The sequence below is a fragment of the Dendropsophus ebraccatus genome, chromosome 6, assembly GCF_027789765.1.
Source record: "Dendropsophus ebraccatus isolate aDenEbr1 chromosome 6, aDenEbr1.pat, whole genome shotgun sequence".
In the NCBI taxonomy this organism is placed as follows: domain Eukaryota; kingdom Metazoa; phylum Chordata; class Amphibia; order Anura; family Hylidae; genus Dendropsophus; species Dendropsophus ebraccatus.
Window position 1 is genome coordinate 11,655,127 of NC_091459.1, and position 27,524 is coordinate 11,682,650.

At 43.0% G+C, this 27,524-nt stretch overlaps 1 protein-coding gene across 2 annotated transcripts in view; it reads left to right on the forward strand.

Moving 5' to 3' along the window:
• Positions 1 to 27,524, forward strand: part of GCLC (glutamate-cysteine ligase catalytic subunit) — a 37,137-nt gene continuing 9,613 nt past the window's right edge. The window contains exons 1-7 of one of the 2 annotated variants that reach the window (XM_069974506.1): positions 1 to 356; positions 19,456 to 19,568; positions 21,504 to 21,686; positions 21,961 to 22,074; positions 26,853 to 26,911; positions 26,994 to 27,130; positions 27,219 to 27,293. In XM_069974506.1, the coding sequence (XP_069830607.1) occupies positions 207 to 356; positions 19,456 to 19,568; positions 21,504 to 21,686; positions 21,961 to 22,074; positions 26,853 to 26,911; positions 26,994 to 27,130; positions 27,219 to 27,293 (831 nt within the window). In that variant the 5' untranslated portion in view covers positions 1 to 206. Of the gene's footprint in view, positions 357 to 482; positions 573 to 19,455; positions 19,569 to 21,503; positions 21,687 to 21,960; positions 22,075 to 26,852; positions 26,912 to 26,993; positions 27,131 to 27,218; positions 27,294 to 27,524 lie in introns of those variants that run through there. The other variant, XM_069974507.1, reaches the window with a different exon arrangement.

Consider the following 27,524-nt stretch of genomic DNA (forward strand, 5'->3'; position numbering starts at 1 on the left):
AGAGAGCACTAACGCCGGAGAGAGAGCGCGAGTCACGTGGTCGCCCCGGCCGCCTCCTAATAACAAGACGGGTGGGAGGAGCAGAGTGACAGACCGGCGTGAGGGAGAGAGCGAGGAAGAGTTTGGTGACACGACGCTGTGCTGTGTGCGGTGTGTGACACAGTACCGGCTGCTCCAGTGCTCTCTCTCCTACAGTAACCGAAGGAATGGGTCTTCTCTCTCACGGTTCCCCGCTCAGCTGGGAAGAAACGAAGAAGTACGCGGATCACGTGCGGCAGCACGGCATCACCCAGTTCCTGAACATTTACCACAAAGTGAAGGAGCGCCAGAAGGACGTGCTCAAGTGGGGCGATGAGGTGAGGGAGCCGGCAAGCGCGTGATAGGGGCGCCGGGGGTCATGTGACCGACTGAGCCGAGTAGTCATGGCTGCGCGCTGGGGCGTCCTGTGTGTGTGTGTGTGTGTCAGTGTGTGTGTGTGTGTGTGTCAGTCAGTCAGTGCCACCTCAGGCCATAGATAAGAAGCGAGGAGGGGACTTGGCAGCACATCCTGGCACTCACCTCACAGGAGTTTGGTAATTGCCCCTGTCCTCTGTGACTGAGGCGGCTTGTCATGTTCTAGTATCCTGTGAATGGCAGACACTCACCCAGGCTGCGGTATATACAGTATTCAGCATAGTCCATGTTTAGCGACTGTCTAATGTCCACGGTTTCATATTTAAAGGGTGCATTCACACGTAACGGATCCGCAGTGGATCCCTTCCCTGTACACTCTATGGGCAGACAGGCTCGAGTTTGTCTGCCCATAAGTGTACAGGGCAGGGATCTACAGCGGATCTCGCTGCTAATTCGCAGCGAGATATCCGCTGCGGATCCATTACATGTGAAGGCAGCCTTAAAGGGAACCAATCACCGGAAAAACGCATATAGAGCTTTTGAAATGTGCTGTTAGAGCACACAGCACACTTGCCACACGTGTTTCCATAGCCTCCGTGCCTTCCTGGTGTAAGCCGCAAAGTAACTTTATAAAACTGGCGCCCTGTATGCTAATTACCTGAGGTAGTCACCTGGGCGGTGTGCGGCTAGCAGGTAGTCACGGTCCCCTGGGCGTTCTTCCACTGTAATCACGCCCCTCTGGGCGTGATCCAAATGGCCGAGTAGCTGTGACATTCTGATGCCGGACGCCGCCGCACATGCGCAGTGCAGCCGCTTCCATTCCGGCGGTACTGCGCCTGTGCAGAATAGCCTCGAATAGCCTGTTAGCCGGAGTTCGAGGCTATTCTGCACAGGCGCAGTGCAACCGGAATGGAAGCGGCTACACTGCGCATGTGCGGCTGCGTCCGGCATCAGTACGTAAGCGCGCCGACGTTGGGCACGGCTCGCTCCCGAGTGACGCCACAGCCACTCTGCCATTTGAATCACGCCCAGAGGGGCGTGATTACAGCGGAAGAACGCCCAGGGGACCGTGACTACCTGCTAGCCGAACACCGCCCAGGTGACTACCTCAGGTAATTAGCATACAGGGCGCCAGTTTTATAAAGTTACTTTGCGGCTTACACGGGGAAGGCACGGAGGCTATGGAAACACGTGTGGCAAGTGTGCTGTGTGCTCTAACAGCACATTTCAAAAGCTCTATATGCTTTTTTCCAGTGATTGGTTCCCTTTAACCCATAGCTGCACCAGGACGTTATTGAACGTCCTCGTGCCGCTATGGGAGTTCAGAGGGGGGGTCGCGCGGCGACCACCCTCTGAACTGCCGCGATCCCGGGTGCCGCATGTAGCCCGGGCTCGCGGCTATTAGCGGGCACGGTCCGATCGCCGTGCCCGCTAATTAAGTACTTAGAAGCAGATGTCAAAGTTGACAGCTGCTTCTAAATACTTGCTTTTATTCATACCTGGTGGTCTAGTGGGGGGATCGCCCCCCTGCGGCGCGATTGCGGGGGGGCGATCCCTGCATCCATCCCGGGCCGGGGTCTGCTCCGTAATGGCGCTGATCCCGGCTCGGCATTCTATTGCTTTTGGCTGCAGCAGCCAAAAGTAATAGAACACCGATCTCATGGATTCATGCAGTATAACTATACTGCATGGATCTCTATGAGAGATCAGAGTACATATACTAGAAGTCCCCCAGGGGGGCTTCTAGTATATGTGTAAAGTAAAAGACAAATGTATTTTTAATAACACAAAACCCCCTCCCCTAATAAAAGTCTGAATCACCCCCCTTTCCCCATTTTATAAATAAAAATAAATTAATTAATTAATAAACAAACATGTTTGCTATCGCCGCGTACGTAATCGCCCAAACTATTAATTAATCACATTCCTGATCTCACATGGTAAACAACGTCAGTGCAAAAAAATCCCAAAGTGCAAAATTGCGCAATTTCTGTCGCATCAAATCCAGAATAATTGTAATAAAAAGCGATCAAAAAGTCATATATGCGCAATCAAGGTACCGATAGAAAGATCACATCATGGCGCAAAAAATGACACCTCACACAGACCCATAGACCAAAGGATAAAAGCGCTATAAGCCTGGGAATGGAGCCATTTTAAGTGACGTATATTTGTTAACAACGGTTTGAATTTTTTACAGGCCATCAGATACAATATAAGTTATACATGTTACATATCGTTTTAATCGTAACAACTTGAGGAACATGCATAACAAGTCAGTTTTACCCCAGGGTGAATGGCGTAAAAACACATTTCCCCCAAATAAAAGAAATGCGTTTTTTTTTTCAATTTCACCACACTTTGAATTTTTTTCTGGTTTCCCGGCACATTTTAGGCAAAAATTACATCTGCCATAGCAAAGTACAATTAGTTGCGCAAAAAATAAGGGCTCACTTGGGTCTCTAGGTGGAAAAATGCAGGCGCTATGGCCTTATATACACGAGGAGGGAAAAACGAAAACGCAAAAATGAAAACTGGCTGTGTCCCCTAAGGGTTAAAGGAGAAGTCCGGCCTAAAATTTTTATTAAAGTATTGTATTGCCCCCCAAAAGTTATACAAATCACCAATATACACTTATTATGGGAAATGCTTATAAAGTGCTTTTTTTCCCACTGCACTTACTACTGCATCAAGGCTTCACTTCCTGGATAACATGGTGATGTCACTTCCTGGATAACATGGTGATGTCATGACCAGACTCCCAGAGCTGTGCGGGCTGTGGCTGCTGGAGAGGATGATGGCAGGGGGACACTGAGGGACACAGGGCACTGGAGGGACACTGAGCATCTCTCTGCCATCATCCTCTCCAGCAGCCACAGCCCGCACAGCTCTGGGAGTCGGGTCGTGAAATCACCATGTTATCCAGGAAGTGACATCACCATGTTATCCAGGAAGTGACATCACCATGTTATCCAGGAAGTGACATCACCATGTTATCCAGGAAGTGACATCACCATGTTATCCAGGAAGTGACATCACCATGTTATCCAGGAAGTGACATCACCATGTTATCCAGGAAGTGACATCACCATGTTATCCAGGAAGTGACATCACCATGTTATCCAGGAAGTGACATCACCATGTTATCCAGGAAGTGACATCACCATGTTATCCAGGAAGTGACATCACCATGTTATCCAGGAAGTGACATCACCATGTTATCCTGTTATCCAGGAAGTGACATCACCATGTTATCCTGTTATCCAGGAAGTGACATCACCATGTTATCCAGGAAGTGAAGCCTTGATGCAGTAGTAAGTGCAGGAAAAAAAAGCACTGTATAAGTATTTTCCGTAATAAGTGTATATTGGGGATTTGTATAACTTTTGGGGCAATACAATATTTTAATAAAAATTTTCACCGGACTTCTCCTTTAAAGAGAATGACGCATGTACTGGAATAAGAAGCCCAGACACAAGAAACAAAACTTCTTATATGTTATACATAGCCTTAAAGGAGAACTATCAGCTGATATGTCCTTATTGCACAGAAGATGCCGAGGAGGAAGGTATGTCTCTAATAGTACGTCTCTTACCTTCCTCCTCGACACAGTTGTGGTGCAGTAAGTCATGTGCTTCGCGCTCCAGTAAAATCCCTAGAGCACTGCCCTCCCCCATGGCGCTGATTCGCCCCTTTTCTAATGATAATGAATGGAGCGGGTCTGGATCTGTGATATATGGGTGAGCAGTGCTCCCGACAGGTGCCCCCATCCTTCTAGCAGTCTCAGTGGACCATGGCACCAAGGGGGAAGGTGAGAGACATATCTTACTTCTTGGCATCTCTTGTGCAGTAGGGACATATTAGCAAGTTAGATTCCTCTAACCTGCTGAGAGTTCCCCTTTAAAGGGGTTATCCAGCACTACAAAAACATGGCCTCTTCCCCCCTACGTTTGTCTCCAGTTTGGGTGGGATTTTGAAACTCAGTTCCATTGAAGTAAATGGAGCTTAATTGCAAACCACACCTGAACTGGAGACAACAGTAGGGGGAAATGTGGCCATGTTTTTGTAGCGCTGGATAACCCCTTTAAGACTGAACGTCCAGGAGAAGCGCATAGCTTCATGTGATTGAAACGGCCACAAAATGTCAGGCCCCTCACACATCTGGAAAATACAAAGAAATCTGGATAGATTTCCTGACCAATAGTGTTCTACTAGGTACGGGCACCCTTCAAGATTTTTCCTGAGTGGTGTCCATGCTGGGAAATAAGTCTATAAATTATGGTATTTAGCCCTATAATTGTCTGTAATTCCAATATGGCTGTCCCATAGAACCCTCTTGGGGGCATCCAGAATTTTGGACCGTTCGACATGCACTATGTCTATGCGTCAGCCTGGGTAAGGGCTGCCGGATGCTGATGCTGGCTCTTTAACGCTATGCACTTCTTATCAGGAGCACATGCAGGTAATGCAGCGCTGTTGTTTGACAGGGTCAGGAGCCATAAGCCCCTTGTTCTGTCAACCACTTTCCAGCATTTTGCATCCGACCACTCCCCAATGTGTCTTCCCCCCCCCCCCCCCCCCCCCCCCCCCCCCAAAATCTACATTGGACCCACGAGTAACGTTACTCTTGATCCCGCAATGCCGTAAGACAGAGCAAGAAGCCGGTCTGGAGTGTTGCTGCAGCTGTTGAGAGGATTTTTTAGTTTCTTCGCTGTTTATGGTCAGGAAACACTGATGGTTTCCTGAAGCCTCCATAAAGGCTTCCCAATCAGTGTTTCCTCACCATAAAAAATTGCCATGGATGTGTAAAGCGGGCTTAAATGGGAACTCTGGCAAAAAAAATTTTGTTCAAATCAACTGTTTTCAGAAAGTGCACAGTACTCATCAGTTGCCGTATGTCCTGCAGGAAGTGGTGTATTCTTTCCAGTCTGACACAGTGCTCTCTGCTGCCACCTCTGTCCATGTCAGGAACTGTCCGGAGCCGCAGTAGAAAATCTCCATACAAAACCTTTCCTGCTCTGGACAGTTCCTGACATGGACAGAGGTGGCAGCAGAGAGCACTGTGTCAGACTGGAAATAATACACCACTTCCTGCAGGATGTATATGGAAGCTGATATTTTATAATTTTTTTTTTTTTTTTACTTTAACTTTAGATTGGCGCCAACATGGATGCAGGTGGTGCTGTCCTATCTTTTGAGCGGCCCGGTCCCCGTACCGGTCTATTCCTGAGCACCAACCCGGCTAGGTGAACTGGGGGCAGGCCTGCCGTAACGCAGCTCCATTAGAATCAATGGAACCGACTCACAGAGGGGAGGAGATATCGCCCCACTGTGGGGAAGCAGTGCTCCATTTCCGGACGGTCCTCGGGAATAAACCAGCGCGGCATGCAAGAACCGGACAGCGGTTCCAAAAAGACAGCGCCAATCTGTTAGTGGTAAAAACAAAAACAAGGGGGTTAAACAACCTGGAACAGTAAAATACTGCTCTGGGTAGTTACAGCTGGAGATCAGGTGTCATACTGCCAGCTGACTTCCCCATGATGCCGGCACAGCAGCGCTGCAGATCCTTTTTCTGATTCTGACATAAAAAAAAACAATGGGATCAGAATAAGGCCTACTACTGACTGCCACAAAAAGCCGTATCAGCGGTCACGCCCCGGTCGTTAAAATTTTTTAAAATCTAAATTAACAGAGGATGCATTAAATTTTTTTTTTTTTTTTTTATAGATTATCACGCTTTGGAAAAAGTTATAATTGAAATACATATACTTGAATCTACACCAGCCAGACCACTGCTTTTAGAGCAGAGTGGTGAATAGTAACGTAGACTACGAGCTGTCAACAATGGGAGGGAAACAGCAGCTTATCAGGAGGCAAATTTGCTGTGAATGTATAGTATTTTCAAAACATGTATGCTATGTTCACACAGTAAAATGAGAACAATGGGAATACTTATTTAAAGTGGTGTACCTCACCTGTCCTGGCTCCCCCAGTGTTTTCCTGCCTCGTTCTTTTGTTCCCCATGCGCCACAGCCTCATCTTGCACTTATGATCCTGTCTCTGAAGTGACGCGCTGTGGCCATAGATTGGCTGAGCAGCCTGTCTCTTCACAGACTGGTTTGGAAGTGCTGGAGGTGAGCGGGGGGCACAGGAAAAAGACAGCAGGACACTGGAGAAGCCTGGACAGATTAGGTTTAATATTTACTTCTCTCGTCACCTTCATGACTGCACCACAGAAGTTAACATGTCCCCTAAAGGGACAGGAAAAAGCAACACGAGAGGTTGAAGGAGAAGTCTGGCCAGACCCTTTTTTTTTTTTTTTTTTTTTTTTAAATGTCTCGCCAACTATAACTCTTGCGGCCCGGTTACCGCCCTCTATGCCATTGCACGGTATGTCATGTACTGGAAGTTTAGAATTGACCATTGGACCATACATACAGCCACGACGCAGGACTCACAAAATCACTGCAAGGACCTCATGGGTGTCCATCTTGGGCGTTTAATCACACTAGGCTTGAAAATGAGCGACTCGTTTCGGTGTCGGACTGACACCTTTATCAAGCTCCTCCTCACTGCTAAACGCCAAGTCCTGGAGCACTTAAAGTGGGAAGAGGCGCAGCGGAATGCAGAATCTGCTGTATGTAAGGCTGGGTTCACACTGCGTTTTTGCAATCCGATTTTTTTTTTTTTTTTTTTTTTTTTTTTTTTCTTCCGGTTTTTGAAAAAAAAACAGATGAAAAATGTATTGCGAAAACGGATGCAGTTGTGTGCATCCGTTGTGATCCGTTGTTTTTTTTTGACGGACACAAAAACGTTGCTGACACTTTTTTTTTTTTTTTTTTTTTTTTTTTTTGTCCGTTAAACGGATTGCAAAAACGCAGTGTGAACCCAGCCTTAAGTGATAGAAAATCACAGGCACCCTTATATAATATTTATATAATAATTTTTTTTTTTTTTTTGCAAAGAAAGGATTGGTTTTAAAAGGAACGAGAAATGTAAAGTAAGGACTTGTGTGTTCCTTTATACTCTGTTCATTTCTGGCTTTGGCTCGAACTACAGTGACCTTCTTCCAAAAATCCCTGCATGGCAAACTTCTTTAGTAGCAGGATTTTGTAACTAATCACGGGATCTAAGAGCAAATTCTAACTTTTTGAACAGCAGTGATATTGATTACATGGAATCCAGTGCTATTTTGTCTTCAGTGGTTTCCACCTGAAAGGTCGCCCGAGCATCAGTGTTTAAAACTCAGTGGAATTTTATTTCATTAAAAAGGGATCTTGCTTTCAAGCTTTCTCGGTGACTAACAAAGTGCAGTCTATGAGTAGATATTTATCGCAGATGCCAGGTTTCCATTATTCCAGCACATACTTTCTTTGAACAGTCATTATACTAATATGATAATAATTAAAGAGTTGTTTCCAAAGATTTGAGCTAAACTCTTCACGATGTACAATAAAGTTGTATTTGTTTGTTAATGCCACGTTCTACATATTATTTTCATGTGGTTTTATCTCTGGCTGATCACTATATGTTCATTTTTAATGGAATGCAAGCAGGAAATACAGTGGTGCCTTGGATTACAACATAATTCGTTCCGGGACTGCGCTTGTAATCCAAAGCCACTCTTAAACCAAAGCAAATTTTTCCATAAGAAATCATAGAAAGGCAGACAATTGGTTCCACACCCCAAAAATAATCATTTATTATTCTGGATAACATGTAAAACAAATGAAACAAACATTCAGAAACAGCAGAATATGTGATATTATAAGTTACTGTACAGTAATGGAGAGGATGGGAAACACAAGGGCAGACAGATACTGCAGGGAGTATGAAGGAATGAGCAGGGAATATGTGGGCACATACATGCAGCGCTCTCTGTCCGGGGAGCGAAGGGTCACAGCTATGGAGAGATTACCTCCACAGTCCTGTCCCCTGATGTAAGCCCCAGCCTGAAGTGGATCTGCTATGATTTGGAAGGTGAGGGAGACCTTCTGGGTCTGAGTACAGGGCTGTAGACCCCGCTATGCAGACCATGCCCCTCCTCCACTCCCCCTCCCACCCAGTACAGGGAGCTCTTAAACCAAAGCAATGCTCTTTCACAAAGTCATAATTTTGAAAAACTGGGCTCTTAAACCAAAACGCTTTTAAACCAAGGTACCACTGTACATGTCATAAGTGACGCTACTATTAAATTAAGCTTGCTGGTATTAATGATTTATCAAGGTGAATCTTAGCCGACTTGTAGACTGGAGATTTCTAGCCATATATCCAGTATTAACCTACTTTGACCTACATAGCTGTGAGGGTCCTATTAAACGGAGCAATTTTTAATAATAAACGATTGCAAACGAGATTTTTTTTTGTCGTTAACCTGAAATCGTTCACCATACTACACAGGACAATGGCCATTAGTTACGTTCGATACTACGATCGTTATTGCAATTGTTACTACGATCGTTTATTCCTTTTGATCCCAGCAAAACAATGGACAATGTGCAATTACACTAAATGATTACTGAAAAATGCGGAACTTGAGCGAACGAATGTGGAATTACAGCGAATAATTAGCGAACAATTAAAGATAACTTTAGGTTTAGATCTAAATCGACGATCGACATACAAACCATTTTTTGATCGTTGCCTGCAATTACAAAGAACGATTATCGTTTAAATTCAAACTATATAACGATTTTTTTGCACTATAATCGTCCCGTGTATTAGGGCCATTATTGACCGTCTTTATATTTTGGCCGTCACACCATTCAAATTTCTTACAGTGGTGTGCTGTCAATTGGATCATATACCAAGATAGATTATCTGAGGTATCTCCGGCACTGTCGCTCTATCTATATAGCTGATCCCCCGATGCTCCTCTTTTCCTGTGACATAAGGAATGGGCTACGCTACCTGGTCACTACCGTTGCCGGTGGGATTTGTATACTATCAACTTCCTTTTGTTGAAATGTCGCCTGACCACTTTTACAAGTAAAAATATATCTGCGGACAGCCCAGTTAAAGGTAACCTGTTAGGTCTCTTTACCCCTATTGACCAAACCTTTCTGGTAGCTGTAGGGCACAGTATTTGGATGCTTTGCCCATAACTTTTTCAAGGGGTACGGGCACTTAATAACCATGCCTATTTACCCATTACTGTGACAGCTGCATAAAACTTCTAAAGCACCTGCCCACTGTGCCCTATAGCTGCCAGGTACTGGGAATGGCTAATGGGGAATAAGGGACCTGACTGGTTTCTTTTAATGTAATATGTTCTATTTCAATATTTTACAGAATTGTGTTCATTTCAACAATATAAGTATTAGTGCTTGAACCTGTCCTAAGACTGTTTGACCTGCCTGGTTTGTTAGCGTATTGGGGGAGGGGTGTGTGTATGGAGTTATCAGGAGCCGGAACTCAGTCAATGAAGGACAGCAGCTATTTTGCTACTGTCTGCGATTAACACCTTAAACACCATCATCTAAAGCAGTTACGGCTTTTATGTGTCATTGACAAGAGTGGCTCCTGTTGTGTGACTGTGATGGTCTCCAATCACTCTGCCTGACAGCCTGAGGCCTTATACTTACCTTTGTGCGGTCCGACGGGCATTCTGCATCTAGTTTCTGCATGCGTAATTGTAATATCTACTAAAATGGATTGTTACTAATCCTGTGCAGTAAACAGCGTAACAGAAAAATTTTAAGAAAAGGTCTGACTTGCTGATTTTATTTTGTTCAGTCACGCCATATATTAGAAGTTAAAGTGTCCCTATCGTTTGCGGGTTGTTCTTTGCAGAAATCAATATTACAGGCAACTTTAAGAAACTTTGTAATTGGGTTTATTAGGCAAATATGTCATTATCTGCATTTAAAAAGACTTTCCCCAGGTCCCCCCCCCCCTCCTTTCTCTTATTCACTGCTCATTATCAGGAAATCTCGACTTTTACATCAGTCATGTCCTGTGTAACCTATGGAGAGGGGAGGGGGAAGAAGGGAGATTAGTCGTCAGCAGAGAACAAAGGATTACACAGTGGGAGCTGCATGAAAGCTGGTATTCAGAGTTCAGAAAGGTCAGCGCTGACTTCAGAGGACATAGCCTGGTGATGTAGCTATATATTAACTCTTTGTTGTCCTATTTTGGTGCCTCATCTCCCTCCACTCCTCCCCTTTCCATAGAGAACCATGAAAACAGGGGGGAGAGCTTCAAACTGCTTTTTCATGATAAAAATGCATTTTTCGGCTGATAAACCCAATTACAACGTTTCTTAAAATCACCTATATATGTACTATTGATTTCTGCAAAAAAATAAAAAAATTAAATGACAGTGACACTAATAAAAAAAACTACCATAAAGTCTCATCAACACCAAAGAGCAGGTTATGGAGAAAATACAGAGCCCTCAGTTACAGCCCCATTAAAGCAAATCTGTATTGATTACTGATGGCTGAAGAAGTTGGAAGCAGCCCTAGGGAGTCCTGAAAAACATGCATACCGCCTATGGCAGTCATCCAATTTCAGATGAGACCTTCGGGTTCAGATGGCCTTGAGCACGCTCTAGTTGCGCTCATCTTTATTAAGAACCAATAGTTTCAAGAAGTTTGAGAACTGATGTACCCTTTGTCAGTTCATTCAGAATTGTTACCAGTAAATTTAAATCAAACATTAGTTGAAATTGGATATAAAATAATAGGTGAGGAAAGTTAGGAATCGTAACCGTGTCGTGAGCTTTCGGTCAGCGGTATAAGCTAAAGATGAGTGCAGAGACGGCCTGGTAGGGCACATGTAGAGCTCCTGGGAAGAAGGGGAAAACAAGTGAACTGAACATAAAGTCATTTATCAACCAAATTATCTACATGATGTTGTGTATTATAATGCTGGAGAGGCAGAGTATGACTGAAATTAAAAAAGGGAACTCTAGAGGGGGGGTGAGACTTTTTTTTTTTTTTTTTTTTTTACATTTCTTACACTGCTTTGTAATATAAATTTATGAAAATGTGCATTTATACCTATTATACGTTGAGTAGCAGCAGTCAGAGGTGAGAAATGACTCTTTGCTGCCAGTAACGTTCTTGTCAGGAACTGCAGGACTACCCAAGCCCTGATCAATGCACCCCCGATCTGGTCAATTGCTGTTAACAACACAATGCTACTAATACAGAGCCTCCCCCTGTGTACTGTATATTCTTATGCATTAGAATATACAGTATGGATAACCTCTGCAGAGTGAGGCTGACTTTTTATGTCCGTTACACTATTGGCTGCAGTGCTTGTTAGAGCGGTGACCAGGGTTAGGGCAGCCCTGCAGTTCCTTATTGGACTTTGGTGGCAGCAGAGGGCCCTGTCGCATCTTACTGTTCTTTTTGTTTTGTTTTTTCTTCAAAGTAATATAACTTTATTAAAGCAATGTATTACATCGGCAAGCATAAAGTTGTCATCACGTTAACTTGGTATGAGTAATTATGCCAAGCCTTGGATAAATACATAGTTAACCCCTTCCCCCAATATGACGTCCAGGGACGTCATGAAAAGCAGTGCCATTCTGCATCATGACGTCCCTGGACGTCATGCTCTCCCTGCCTCCCCCCACTGTCCCTGGCTGAGATCGGGCAGCAGAAGGAGGCTGTGTCACACAGCCTCCTCCTGCTGCCACTGCCCAGAGAGGGGCCGCGCTCCCCCCGGGCAGTTAACCCCATAGACGCCGCGGTCGGTGCGACCGCAGCGTCTATGGGGAGATCTGCTGCTTCTCGCAGATCGGATGCTGGGAGGAGGCAGCTGCACATGCTGTGCCGCTGCTGTGCTCCTCCCAGGCACCCGCTCCCTGCCCTAGCCGACCCCGCACCCTCTCCTCCCCGTGCTTTGCCTCCCCCGCCCGCTCTCTCCCTCTCCAGGCGCCCCCCCCCCCCCCCCCCCCCCCCCCCCCCCCCCGTGCTCCGTCTCCCCATACCCCCCCTCCCCGCAGCCGCGCAAGTAATCGCGCGACTCCGGGAGGGTAACCATAGCAACCCAGACGCTTCCCAGTGCGTCTGGGGTGCTATGATTTCTAATGATCAGGCCCCTGCACTGAGGCAGGGACCTGATCATTTGAATGATCTGTCAGTATAACACTGACAGATCATTCAATATATAATGCATTACAGCACTGATCATGTGCTGTAATGCATTATATTTGTGAAAAAGTGAAAGTAAAAAAAACCCACTAAGCACATACATACATACATACATACATACATACATACATACATACATACATAAATATTTAATTACAATAAATAAATTAAATAAATACATAATAAATAAAAAAATAATTGAAATAAATAAATAAACATAAATAAATATACACATTCCCCATCCTCCCTTTATTAATGATCCCCTATAAATAAAGTACACATATGTGGTATCGCCGCGTCCGTAATGACCCCATCTATTAACCCGTTACATTAATTTTTCCTCCCGATTAACGCCATTAAAAAAATCAATAAAAAACTAACAAAAATTTGAAGTTTTTGTTAATCCCGCCCCCTAAAAAATATAGAAAAAACGTCACATATACCCAAAAGGTGTACCACTAAAAGCATCAGCTTATGCCGCAAAAAAAGCCCTCACATATCTCCATTGGTGAAGAAATTAAAATATTACCACTCTTACAATATGCAAGACACAAACAGTTTTTATAGTATAAATGCCATAAACTATAACAAGAGCTATATAAAATGGATATCACTGTAATCGTACCGACCTGACAAATAACTATAACATGTCATATGCAACGTATAGTAAACTGCGTACAAAAAAAGATGAAAAACAGCTGCTAAATTGTGTTTTTTATTTGTACCATCTCATAAAAAAATTTAATAAATAATGATCAGAGTGTCACATGTTCCCCCCAATGGTACTGATGGAAACGTAAACTTGTCTTTCACAAATATTTTGGCACCCCAAGGCCTTCGTGACATGATATAATGACTATAAAACACCTTAAATAAGAAAAGACCCCAAAAATACATAAGGCTTCTGTCATGTCTGCGGCCTGTGGTTGAGTCAGGTGACGCACAGCGGCCACATATGGGGGATTTCTAGAAACATTGGAATAAGGGGAATAAACAGTGAGCTCCATTTCTCAGTAAGTATTTGCTGTGTTAGAGGAAAAAATGGATTAAAATGGAATATCTTCCCCTATTTCCCCTCCAACTTGCTTACATTTCTGCAAAACACCTAAAGGGTTAATACACTTATGAAATGTTACTCTGAATACGTTGAGGGGTGCTGTTTTTACAATGGAGGGATTAATGGGGGTAACTTACATACAGGCCCCACAAATCCACTTCAGAACTGAACTGGTCCCTAAAAAAATCTGAATTTGAAATTTTCCTGAAAATTTCAAAATCATTGCAAAACTTCGAAGCCCTCTAACATCCTAACTAGTAAAAGGACGTTCACCAAATGACGTCACCATAAAGTAGACATGTTGTAGATGTTGCAGTAATAATTAATTCATGTGGCATAACTATTTTTCTCAGAAAAAGAGAATTTTGAATATAAAGGATTGTAAATGTTTCTAATTTTTGCGCAAATTTTGTGTTTTTCACAAAAAACTACTGAGTGTATCAACCAAAGTATACCACAAACATAGAGAGGAATATGTCACGAAAAAACAATCTCAGAATAACCATGATAATTAAAAGCACTGCAGAGTTACCACTACATAAAGAGAGACAGGTCAGATTTGCAAAATAGGCCCTGGTCATTAAGGCCAAAACAGGCTGCGGAGGCAAGGGGTTAATAAGGTTGAAAAAAAGTCAAAAGTCCACCAAGTTCAACCTATAACCCTTATGATGCCAATTGCTTTATCACTGGGAGAAAATTCCTTCCTCACTCCAATACGGCCATCAGAATAGTCGTATACTATGAGTTTATCATGTAGAATTACTGAAGGGAGTTCACATCTGTTAGGAATAAATGAATTGTCATGTAATTGTGAAGGAGTGCAGTTATTAGAACTCAGATTAAATACATTTAAAGCAGAATTTCTCACCAGGCTGGACTATATTGTTTGCATAGCATGTCAAGCCTTGTGGAATGGTATTTTAGAGCTAATCTAATTTTGGCTCTGGCCAGTGTTCACTGTAAAAGCCTGTGTGACTTGGAAGCTATACCAGTGGGTTTTTTTTTTTTTTTTTTTTTTTTTTACTATACATTGGAAGTTTCAAACAAATCCTTACATTTTCAGCCTTTTAATCTGTAATGGATTTTTATTTTTATTGAACTTGAAATGTGTTTCTCTTACAAATCCCTTATATCTAACACCTAACTTTCAAATTGTATTTGAAACTTCGTCTGGTATTTCAATAGACACAAAGCTGAAAACACATACTGTTTATAGAGCCTGTCATTGCGTATCCTATACAGTGGTGCATTGGATTACGAGTATAATTCGTTCGGGGACCGCGCTTGTAATTCAAAACCACTCTTAAACCAAAGCAACATGGGAAACATAAGGGCTGGCAGAGGCTGCGGGGAGCAGGAAGGAATGAGCAGGACATATGTGGGCACATACATGCAGCATTCTCTGTCCGGGGAGAGAGGGGTTACAGCTATGGAGAGATTACCTCCACAGTCCTGTCCCCTGATGTAAGCCCCAGCCTGAAGTGGATCTGCTATGATTTGGAAGGTGAGGAAGACTTACTGGGTCAGAGTGCAGGGCTGTAAACCTCGCTATGCAGGCCATGCCACTCCAGTAAGCTCTTAAACCAAGTTATAATTTTGAAAAACTGCGAGCTCTTCTTGCAAAAAGCTCTCAATCCAAGTTACCCTTAAACCAAGGTACCACTATACTTCAGTCTTCCCATACAGATCATCAGAGTTTCCACTGGGAGTCAGGATTTTAAAAAAATCTACAGTAAATGTATATTTATAAATCTATATATTAACACACATGTTGATGCCAGATTTCTTGTCAACAAGCATGTTTAATGGGAATGTGGCTATATGTGAAATAAGACTGTTGACCCAGTGAAATAAAAGCAAAATATGGCCGTAATTTTAACCCCTAGATGACCCAGGATGTACCGACACACCATGGTTGTCTCACCAGACGACCCTGGGCGTACCGGTACATCCTTATTCTCTATGGAACTATGAAGCACGCTTCATATCAGGTGTTGGCCAGCTGCTATTAGCAGCCAGGACCTCACCCTTAGGGTACAAACACGCGTACAGTATCTGCAGCAGATTTCTCGCTGTGAAATCAGCTGCTGATACTTGCCCATTCACTTCAATGGGATGACAGTCGCAGCGGGATTGTCATCCCACTGCAAGTATGTCAAAGTCAGCGCCATTAACCCCTGCGGTACGAGTACATACTTTACCGGGTCCCCCCCCCTCCAGCTTGCTTAGGGGGTTCCTTGCGTCTCCCAAAGCAAGCCAGAGCGGGGACCCAGTTAAGGGCGTTAACTTTGGCATACTTAATCCCACTGCAACTATGCCAACCCATTGAAGTGAATGGGCAAGTATCCGCAGCAGATTTCAGTGCAAATTCGCAGCGCGAAATCCGCTGTGGATACTGTACATGGGTTTGTACCCTTAATGTCTCGCTGAAGCCTGTCATTATTCCCTTTAAATACCACAATCGCGCATGTAAGTGAAAGGAGCAGCTCCTGTGCAGGGGTCCGAACGCCTGAGGAGTTCTGCAACCACTGTGCTGTCTGATGGGTGATCTACTCATAGAGCCTTATACAGTCAGGCTCACAGAAGAGCACGGATAACACTGATCAATGCTATGCTTTGGCATAGCATTGACCTGTATTACCAATGTAGTTAATATGTGTAATTGTTAAAAATACCCCAAAGCCCCTCCCCCAATAAAAGTAACCCCCCCCCTTCTTATTTCGCAAATAGAACATGTTAAAAAAAAAAAAATGAAATAAGCGCATTATATATCATAACAGGAGTTATTGTCTGATCTATTACAATATAACAGTATTGTCCCCATACAGTGAACAGCATAAACGAAAAGAAGGAAAAAGCCAAGAATATGTTAAAAAAAAAAATATTATTTTTTTTTTTTTATTACACTTGTTCCTGAAAAAGCCCTTTTAAAGGGGTTATCCAGTGCTACAAAAACATGGCCACTTTCTTTCAGAGACAACACTACTGTTGTCTCCAGTTCAGGTGCGGTTTGCAATTAAGCTCTATTCACTTCAATGAAACTGAGCAGCAAAACCCCGCCCAAGCTGGAGACAAGAGTGGTGCTGTCTCTGGAAGAAAGTGGCCATGTTTTTGTAGCGCTGGATAACCCCTTTAATGCCTCTGTAGATGGAGAAACAGCACTAATGGCTCTTAGGAGAGGAGATAAAAACTCATTTATTTATTTATATTTTTAGTTTGCTGTGTGTAAATAGGCGGACTTTTTTCCATAGACTTTATTGGAGTACTCTCATGTGGGCGAATAAGCAAACTTGTTGATTTTATTGTGGTAATTTTTTTTAATTTTATTTATGCAAATACAATCTTTGAGCAAACTTTCCTTCTCCAGATATGCCCATCCTTTGTCTCTCATATCTATATCACACACAAAGCAATGTCAGAGAGAACCTAGGATCTGCGGTGCATTGCACATGTACAGAGTGCTCTACAATGGGACAATGCACTACCACTCCTCCATTGCCATGGAGTAAACCTACACTATGATGTCATGTTAAAATTAACTATTTCAGTGCTTCCATTTTTAGAATTCTCCATTTACAAGAGAGGGAGGCGGCAAGACTCTGTATTCAGACCTCCATCTGTGGTCAGTGCAAAACATCCTTTTCCTCCAGTATCAGCCATCTCTTCTTAATCCACGCCTGGATTGCAACATAAGCATTTTTTTTTTTTTTTTTAGTCCATAGTGTCACTAATTCCAGTAAAATTTAGACCACGCAAACCGCGCCCCAACAATACTAGTTGTTTTGTAGTGACTGGTGGTTTATAAAAAGGTGTCGGGAATGATAGGTGATTAAAGTACCTGTCATAAATAACTTTTGATGTCAATAGTTGTTGATCGTAGGCAATTGTGGACACAGCCAATGTGTGTAGAGGTGAAAATACGGCTAAATTTTAATAGTAAACATTGAGTTTTGGGCGTAATTTTGAACAGGTGATATGAAAATCCAGCCATATTTTTGCCTCTAGATGATGGGCATCCAAAAACATGTCTGAAAGGAAAATATTGTGTGAAAATAGCCTAAAAATGTGTGTTTGAGGACATTATTTTTGCTAGATAAAATGCTTCTAATTGTCCTATTTTGACCCCTATAATTTAATGTGATATGACATTAAGGGTATGTGCACACTGAGGAATTCTCGAGGAATAGTAGAGGAAGGTTTTCTGCTTGAAATTCCTCGTCTATTAAGCTCTGGCAGAATAGGAGCTGAATTTGAGCGGAATTCAAGCAGAATTTTAGCTCCCATTGACTTCTATAGGATTCCTCTAGCAGAATCTGCCCAAAGAATTGACATGTCACTTCTTTGGGCAGAAAGCGGATCAGCGGCAAAAAGTTTGGCTCGGAAATTCTGCAGTGTGAACAACAGAACGGAAATCCCAGTTGGGACATTGCTCTGTTCATATTTTACGGGAGGAATTTCAAGCAGAAATAAGAGCAGATTCCTCTTCAATTCCTCATCTATTCACACATACAGGATCCGCAGCAGATTTGATGCTGTGTTCCGTTATTTAGATCAAATCTGCTGTGGATCCGCAGCAGAAAATCCGCTACGGCACAGTGTTTGAAGCTACTCTAAAGCAGGAATTCAGGGTGTTTTTTTTTTTTTTTTACTTAAAACTTAGATAACATTATGTTTCATTCAGTTATGCAGACATTTATACCAAATAAATTTAAAAAAAATATATAATATATGTGTGTGTAAAATATAGAAGGTGACTTTTATTTAATGGTTTGTTTGTTTGTTTGTTTTATAATTTTTAGTTGTATACCTTTGTAATGTGTGTTATTTAGGGAATAATTGTTTAGCACCGCACTACACCTTTAAGCCTCTCTAGGGGCCTATTAAAAACAACCATCTGATTGCTTATACAAGCTGATCTTGTTGATATATGCAATACTATAGCATTGCATGGATCAGATTAAGCAGTCTATCAATTAATTATAGAAGGTCTATTGAGGGAACTCAAAGACTTAAAATTACTAAAAGAAAAACTCCCATAATGTTATAACCCCCCCCCCCCCCCCCCTCCTTACAGTGACATTGTCCCCCCTTTTTGCATTATGACTCCTCTACACAGGTGTAATGGGTAAATTTAGCGTTTTTCATACCTTATTTTATATCAGACGTCATGGTGCTTGTTCAAGTAAAAAGTGATCTTTTATCAACTGCAGATTGTGCTAAGCCCTGCCCACAGCACAACTGTTGGCCCTGCCCCTCCATGACGTCATTGGCACATAAGACCCCTCAAGGTCCATTGGTATGGGCCGACCTAGAGGGAATGGGGCCTAGACATTTAGGCCAGTGCGGGCCTATGTGCCTATGACGTCATGGGGGGCGGGGCCAACGGTGGCGCTGTGGACGGGGCTTAGCACAATTTGCAGTTGATAAAAGATCACTTTTTACTTGAACAAGCACCATGACGTCAGATATAAAAATAAGGTATGAAAACTGCTAAATTTTACCTTTTACACCTGTGTAGAGAAGTCCTAATGCAAAAAGGGGGTGACAGTGTCACTTTAACATTTTAAAAAAGTAAAAAACAAAACCAACTTGGCATCATCATATGCGTAGTTACATTAACTACTAAACTATCACATTCCCGATCTCACACGGAAAACCACATGAGTGCTAAAAGAAGGCCAAAGTGCTAATTTTTGATCACATCCCAGGAAAAAAAGTGATCAAAAAGTCACACATATACAAACATAATGCTGATTCATAACTACAGATCACTGTGCAAAAGATTATCCCTTTTAGGGGGGGCATTGTCTTTGTGGATATCAAGTTTCAAACTGGTATCGTAAAATCCCTAATGCAGAATTATTAGTTCTAACTTTTTTTTTTTTTTTCTTTTTTTTTTAGGTGGAGTATATTTTGGTTGCCTTCGATAATGAAAATCGCAAGGTGCGATTAGTTCTTCAAGGAGAAGAAGTCCTTGATACTCTTCAGGGCCGAGGTGAAAAAATAAACCCTAAGTATGTTATCTATTTTATATTTTTTATTTTTTTTTCCTTTTGATTTTTACCTTTTTGTTTTAGTGTCTTTATCTCTTTTGTTACAATGTTCTATATGTGTGCACACAAATACAGTAAGGCGTTGCGTGGCAGATGTGATGGCACCCTTACAACTTGTTTTTACAGCATTTGGTGACAATAAAATAAAAGATAACATATGATCTTTGTACATTAAAGCGAACATCAGATATCAAAAGTACAAATATAAAACTGTAGATGTACATGTGGGATATTGGCTGTTCGCATGTTAATCCATATAAACTTGTATAGTGACTGCAAGAGTAAAATCCAGTCACAAAGACTTTGTATTAGAAAACGTGCTAAAACACTATCAAATGTTTAAACTCCTTAACCCCCTTAGTGACCAAGCCAAGTGCTGTGCATATGATGTGAAACAAGAAAAAAATTATTTTTGAGGTGAAATTAAAAAAAATTGCTATTTTTCAAGTTTTCTTCTTATGCTCGCAATGTGGTAAAACTGACATGTCATATGCTTCAAATCGGTACAGTTACAATGATGCCCAATTTATATAATTATTTTTATTTTACCTTTTTATCTTATATTTTATTTACTTAAAAAAAAAAAAGTTCTTAAAGTGACACTGTGTAAAGGGTAAATTTAGCGTTTTTCATACCTTATTACATATCATACGTCATGGTGCTTGTTCAAGTAAAGTGACCTTTTATCAACTGCAGATTGTATTAAGTGGGCGTGGCCTTTCGGCATTATAGCCAAGTAGCCTTGCCAACAATGGCACAGTTGGCTCCGCCCCTTGATGTCCATTGGTTGGCCGACGTAAAGTGGGTGGGATCTAGACCTTTCGGCCAGCCTGTTCCAATGGCCGGTGAGGGGGCGGGGCCAACTGCGGCATTGTGGGCGGCCTAAGTGGCGCAAAAGCTGCGAGGCCCCACCCACTTAACACAATCTGCAGTTGATAAAAGATGACTTTTGAACAAGCACCATGATGTCTGATATAAAATTAGGTATGAAAACTGCTAAATTTACCTGTGTAGAGAAGTCAGAATGCAAAAAGGAGGTGACAGTGTCACTTTAAACTTGCTCTACTCTCACTCCTATAAAGTTTTTATTTTTTTGGTCTATAGGACTGTGACTCTAAGGTCCTTTTTTGCACCATGATCTCTAATCTTTATCAGTACCACATTTGCATTTGTTACTTTTTTTTTTTTTTTTTTTTTCCTGGCATGTCATGTGACCAAAATCGGCAAAAAAAAAAAACCCTGTGAGGCAAAAGTTGGATTTCCTTTTAAAGTGATACTGTTGCCCCCTTTACTCTCGCTTTATTTCATCGGTGGACAGTGTCACCTAGGCGGGGCTTCACAGCAATTGGGCCCAATCTCCTGGCTGGGTAGAGTGCCTAACTGCCATGGAGCCCCGCCTAGATGACACTGTCCACTGATGAAATGAAGCAATTTTAGAGCAGAAAGAAGACAGACAAGTGTAATACAGGTAAAAAATGCTTTGTTTAGAAATACACATTTGTATGTATATATTTTCTCACGGCTTACACTTGTGCTACATAAAACTTATTATTTTTTGTTATCTCTGAGATGGAATTCTCTGCAGTTTAATTACCATTAAGCTTCATTGTCCAGGACATAATTGCATTAATACTCAGTTTTTAACTATTTATAAAATGCTCCTACCATAAACTGGATTTTCCATCACCCTCTGTTTCAGCTAGGATGCAGTCGTCCGTCCATTTGTACGAAAGGGTAGAAAATGTATGCGGGAACCTGATGCTTTTTGATTTGTAAATTTTTTTTTTGTTTGTTTTTTGTTTTACATTTTTGAAACTGCAGGCATCAGCATTGGGTAACTTTGCATAAAAATGCAATAGGAGATTGACAGTTGTCCATTTTGTCCCCCATATTTAGCCATCCTACACTTTGGAGACCAGAGTATGGCAGCTATATGATTGAAGGAACTCCTGGACAGCCCTATGGTGGAACAATGGCTGAGTTTAATACCGTGGAAGATAATATGAGGGAGCGCCGCCAGGAAGCCTCTTCATTGCTTTCGGACAATGTTTCAATTTGTACTATAACCTCCTTTCCAAGGTATAAGTGTGTGTGTGTGTCTCTCCGTTTTTTCTTTATTTTTCTTTCTTTCTTTTTTTTTTTGTATAGTCATATGTAATAAATTAAAAACAAAAAATCTTTAACTAAAATCTCTGCCTTACATAAAATGTTTATAGTGAGAAAAAAAACTATGGACTATTCGCTTGGTTCTGAAATTGCAGCTATCTATACTAATTTTAATTTTGTAAATGTATGGATGCCTACGGAAGCAGCCGATGTGCTAATCATTATCTTAATGTTTGTATGTGTATAGACTGGGATGTCCTGGATTCACATTGCCGGAATTTCAGCCAACTCCAGTGGAACAAGGAGCCTCCAAGTCTCTCTTCTTTCCAGATGAAGCAATTAACAAACATCCTCGTTTCAGGTAGGGGGGGTACAGGGCTAGTCACCCAAGTTATGATCTGATTAAGTAGCCAACACCTACCACATCGAAATAATCAATCCAGTGCTGCCAGGTAACCATCCATAGTATCCACACACAAGGCTAATATTTTTTCCTAAATCATCATACTAGTATAACCTCAGGGTTTATCCCTAAGAAGTAACATTGGTATTGGGAAACTTCTTTCCAAGTTTGTCCAGTTTAACATACTTAAAGGGGTATTCCGGAAAAAATCAATATATTAGCTATGGAAAGGGTTAACCAAGGTTAACCTTTTCCTAATATACTTACCAGTCCTTTATTGGCCCCCCAAGGAGATCTCCGGTCTGGTCACGTGAGCTGCGACTCGCGGATCCTCTTCTTCCGGTTCGGTGACGTCACCATACCCGGCCGGCGTCTGGCTTTCCTCCTTCTTAGCAGCAGATCACTGAACCCTGACTGGCTGGCTAGCGTGTAGCCAATCAGGGTTTAGTGCTCTGCATCCCACCACGCTCCAGGTCCCCTGAGCCTGCTGTACCAGGGGTTGTGGGGGCTCAGTGACATGGGCTGGGCCGGCAGCAGCACTATGTGAGGGGGCGGCAGCACTATGTGAGGGGTCCCTGCATCCAACATCACCCCCCCCCCCACTCCGTGTGTCAGCGATGCCGACCGTGTCCCGGGAGGGGATGCAGCGGGCAGCATTACTTCATTCATAACTACCAGACACCCGGAGCGGAGCTATGAATGAAGTAATGCCGCCCGCCGCATCCCTTCACGGGACTCAGGGTCAGCATTGCTGACACCCGGGAGGGAAGTCCTGCAGAGTGGTGCTGATCCCTCCCCCGGCCCCCCTTCCCTGCCTGTGTGATCTCAAAGATCTCTCACCCCCACCCCCCGGAGTGTGCTGCCGCGCTGCTTCGGTCTCAGCACCTTTTTCAAGCAGCCAGCCGTACTCATCTGACAGACGCTGTGTGTGCAGGAGAGATGTGTCAGCTGAGTTTTATCAGGGTGATTGTCAGGCGCTGTGTACGGAGCACATCTCTCCTGCACACACAGCGTCTGTCAGATGAGTACGGCTGGCTGCTTGAAAAAGGTGCTGAGACCGAAGCAGCGTGGCAGCACACTCCGGGGGGTGGGGGTGAGAGATCTTTGAGATCACACAGGCACACAGGCAGGGAAGGGGGGCCGGGGGAGGGATCAGCACCACTCTGCAGGACTTCCCTCCCGGGTGTCAGCGATGCTGACCCTGAGTCCCGGGAAGGGATGCGGCGGGCGGCATTACTTCATTCATAGCTCCGCTCCGGGTGTGTCTGGTAGTTATGAATGAAGTAATGCTGCCCGCTGCATCCCCTCCCGGGACACGTTCGGCATCGCTGACACACGGAGTGGGGGGGGTGATGTTGGATGCAGGGACCCCTCACATAGTGCTGCCGCCCCCTCACATAGTGCTGCTGCCAGCCCAGCCCATGTCACTGAGCCCCCACAACCCCTGGTACAGCAGGCTCAGGGGACCTGGAGCGTGGTGGGATGCAGAGCACTAAACCCTGATTGGCTACACGCTAGCCAGCCAGTCAGGGTTCAGTGATCTGCTGCTAAGAAGGAGGAAAGCCAGACGCCGGCCGGGTACGGTGACGTCACCGAACCGGAAGAAGAGGATCCGTGAGTCGCAGCTCACGTGACCAGACCGGAGATCTCCTTGGGGGGGCCAATAAAGGACTGGTAAGTATATTAGGAAAAGGTTAACCTTGGTTAACCCTTTCCATAGCTAATATATTGATTTTTATTTTTTTTTCCTGGAATACCCCTTTAAGTAAGGGTCCTATAAGGCGGCCTGGTCATAAACTGTAAACTGCTTACTGAGCTATTACACAGGCCGACTATCGGTCAGCAAGGGCTGCACAGTCATACAAGACCATCTATAATCTGTCCCTCTCCATACATTTCTGACTTGATATCCCTCTACTGTTCCTCACAAGACCTCTGTTTTTGTTTTTGCTCTTCCTTTGTCTGCTCCTCACAGAAGCACCTGCCAAGATTTTGCCTTGGCTTCTTCCATAACAATTCCATCATAATTCCATTATCTACTGCTACTTTAGCAGTAAGAGCAAAGACTGGGTAGAGCAACAAATCACCAATATACACTTATTATGGGAAATGCCCCTTAGTGTCCCTCAGTGTCCCCCTGCCATCCTCCTCTCCAGCAGCCACAGCCCGCACAGCTCTGGGAGTCGGGTTGTGACATCACCATGTTACCCAGGAAGTGATACCTTGATGCAGTAGTAAGTGCAGGGAAAAAAAGCACTGTATAAGCATTTCCCGTAATAAGTGTATATTAATGATTTGTATAACTCTTGGGGGTCAATATGATACAGTGCTCTCTGCTGCCGCCTCTGTCCATATCGGGAACTGTCCTAAGCAGGAGAGGTTTTCTGTGGGGATTTGCTACTGCTCTGGACAGTTCCTGACATGGACAGAGGTTGCAGCTGATAAGTAGGGGTAGACCTAAGAAGTAAATTACAAATCTATATAATTTCCTGAAACCATTTGATTTGAAAGGCAAAGATTTTTACAGGATAACCCCTTTATATAGGACTTGTTGCCACTTCTGTCCTGTTTGTCATTTCATGTCGATGCATCTATTTAGTTATTCAGTCATACGTTTCCAGTAAGAATAACAGACTGGGTGTTACCTATTGAAGCGTGCCCCTTCGCTGTCTGCCACTATCCAATCAAAGCTGACTGTGCCGTAGTGTGTTGGTTATTCAGTCATACTATTCTAGTAAGAATAACAGAACAGCGTGTGACAGAGCTCTGAGAAAAGATGTTCCAGATTTGTTGTTTTATGGGCATAGCATGGATTTGATAGATTAATCCTTCTCAAAGACTAAAACCAAAACGTCTACATACCGCCCTAATACTTATACAACACTCCAAAAAGACAGGCTCAACCCTCATAGAAATAAACATTTATTACAACTTTATTGAAGCATTTTAACCATTAAAACATAATCACAAAATTCATAGAAAAAAGCCACAGTAGCCACCGATCACAAGATATATAAAATTTTATAAGACATGAAAAATACCAACGTGCTATAATGCAATCAGAGAATACATGTGGTATGCACTCCTCCTATATTGCCTGACCCCCCCCCCCCCACCCTATATAATCATACCACCAATACACAAAGCAGGAGGGTTTGTAGAGTAAAGGCCCTATTCCACCAACAGATTTCACACACACACACACACACACACACACACACGTGATCCTATTGTGGAGGGGCAATCCAGGCTGGTGGTCAGCACTGCAATAGCGCTGATCCCAGCTCTGCACTCAATTACATTGGGCTCCAGCAACCCATTGTAATCGACCACTGATCTTATGGATCAATGCAGTACATCTATAATCACAGCACTGACCTCTCATACAGATTAATGCAGTATATAAAAGATGTTTGTTTTTTTTTATTTATGGAATAATAGAAGCTTGGATCTTCTTAGAAGTCAGGGGTCGTCTTATACGCCGGGTATGATCGCCCCATACAGTGGGGGAGTTCAAAAATGGCCGCATCCCCACAGTGTGCGGCGACCACTACAAAAAAAAAACAGTTAACCCACCTGGGGCCCGTTCCCGGCCTCCGTGCGCCTCCTGTCCCGTTCCTGGCACAGGCAGTGTGACTTACACTGACTGCGCCGGGGATCCCCAAGCTCTCCCGAGCACCCGAGTATCTCAACGGAGAAGTTTGGAGGCGCTCGGCTGCCTTGAGAGCTTCGGAAGAATGACAGAGGCTCCGGAAGTACCCAAAGCCTCTCTCATTCTCCTGAAGCTCTCACGGCAGCCGAGTGTCTCCGAGCTTCTCCGGTGAGATGCTCCGCTGCTCGGGAGATCACACTGCCTGTGCTGGGAATGGGACAAGGAGGCGCACGGAGGCCGAGAATGAGCCCCAGGTGAGCTGTTAGGGTGCCTTCACACCTACCGTATCGCCGCAGAAAATAGAAAACCCCCAGGGGGACTTCAAATTAAAGTGAAATTGAAAGAAAAAGTTTCCATTAATAAAAAGCCCCCTCCCCTAATAAGTTATTAATAAAAATAAATAAACAAACATACATGTTTGGTATCGTCACGTGCGTAATCGTGCAAACTATTTTATTACATTCCTGATCTCGCACGTTATATGGCGCAAGCGCAAAGACCCGCCCAAGGGCAAAAATTGTGCATTTTTGGTCGCATCAAATCCAGAAACATTGTAATGAAAAGCGATCAAAAAGTCGCATATGTGCAATCAAGGTACCAATAGAAAGAAGACATCATGGCGCAAAAAATTACACCTCATACAGCCCCATAGACCAAAGGATAAAAGTGCAATTAGCATGGGAATAGAGCAATTTTAGGGAACGTTTTTTTTGCTGTAGAAGGTTTTATTTTTTAAAAGCCATCAAATAATATATAACATGTCAGTTTTTCCATAGGACAAACAGCGTAAAAACTAAAAAAAAAAACAAAGAAAAAGAATTGCGTTTATGTTTCAATTTCACCGCGCACATAATTTTTTTTTTTTCTGGTTTTGCAGCATATTTTATGCAAAAATTAAGTCTGCCATTGCAAAGTACAATTAGTGACGCAAAAAATAAGGGCTCATCTGGGTCTCTAGGTGAAAAAATGCAATTGCTAGGGCCTTTTAAACACGAAAAAGCAAAAATGAAAATTACTGTAGTATAGTATGTGATATCTTGGCACTTGGCTACATTCTTACACTTGGCTTTTCTGTTTTACACAGTACTTTAACCAGAAATATTCGACACAGGCGTGGTGAGAAAGTAGCCATTAATGTTCCTAGTGAGTATGCCTTTGGTTGTGTTGTCATTTAGTTAGAAATGTAATAGTTTGTTAATAATTACATTGTTTTACTCATTTTTAGTATTTAAAGACCGAAATACTCCCTCTCCATTTATTGAAAGATTTTCAAATGATCCTGGAGATGGAGCAAAAGCAGCATTGCCTGATCACATATACATGGATGCCATGGGCTTTGGGATGGGTAACTGTTGTCTTCAGGTATGCAACACAGGATTCAATCTTTTATTTTTATTTTTTTTTGCTTTTTTATGTTTAACGGCATTTATGTTCCTGTTCTTTGTATTAGGTAACGTTCCAGGCTTGTAGTATTTCAGAAGCCAGATATCTTTATGACCAGTTAGCAACAATATGCCCTATTGTGGTAAGTCCCATTTTCTTTGTTTTACTCTAACATATTCTTCATCCTGTACGCCCCATATGCAGTCACTTACAGTATATAATGCATTTGGAAAGTCTTATGACACACTTTTACTTTTTTTACATTTTGTTATGTTGTGACCTTGGGCTCAAACAGGGATGGGGAACCTGGGGTGGGGAACCTGGGGCCCCTAAGATCTCCGGATGCGGCCCACGGACTTGTGGGCCCTGCACA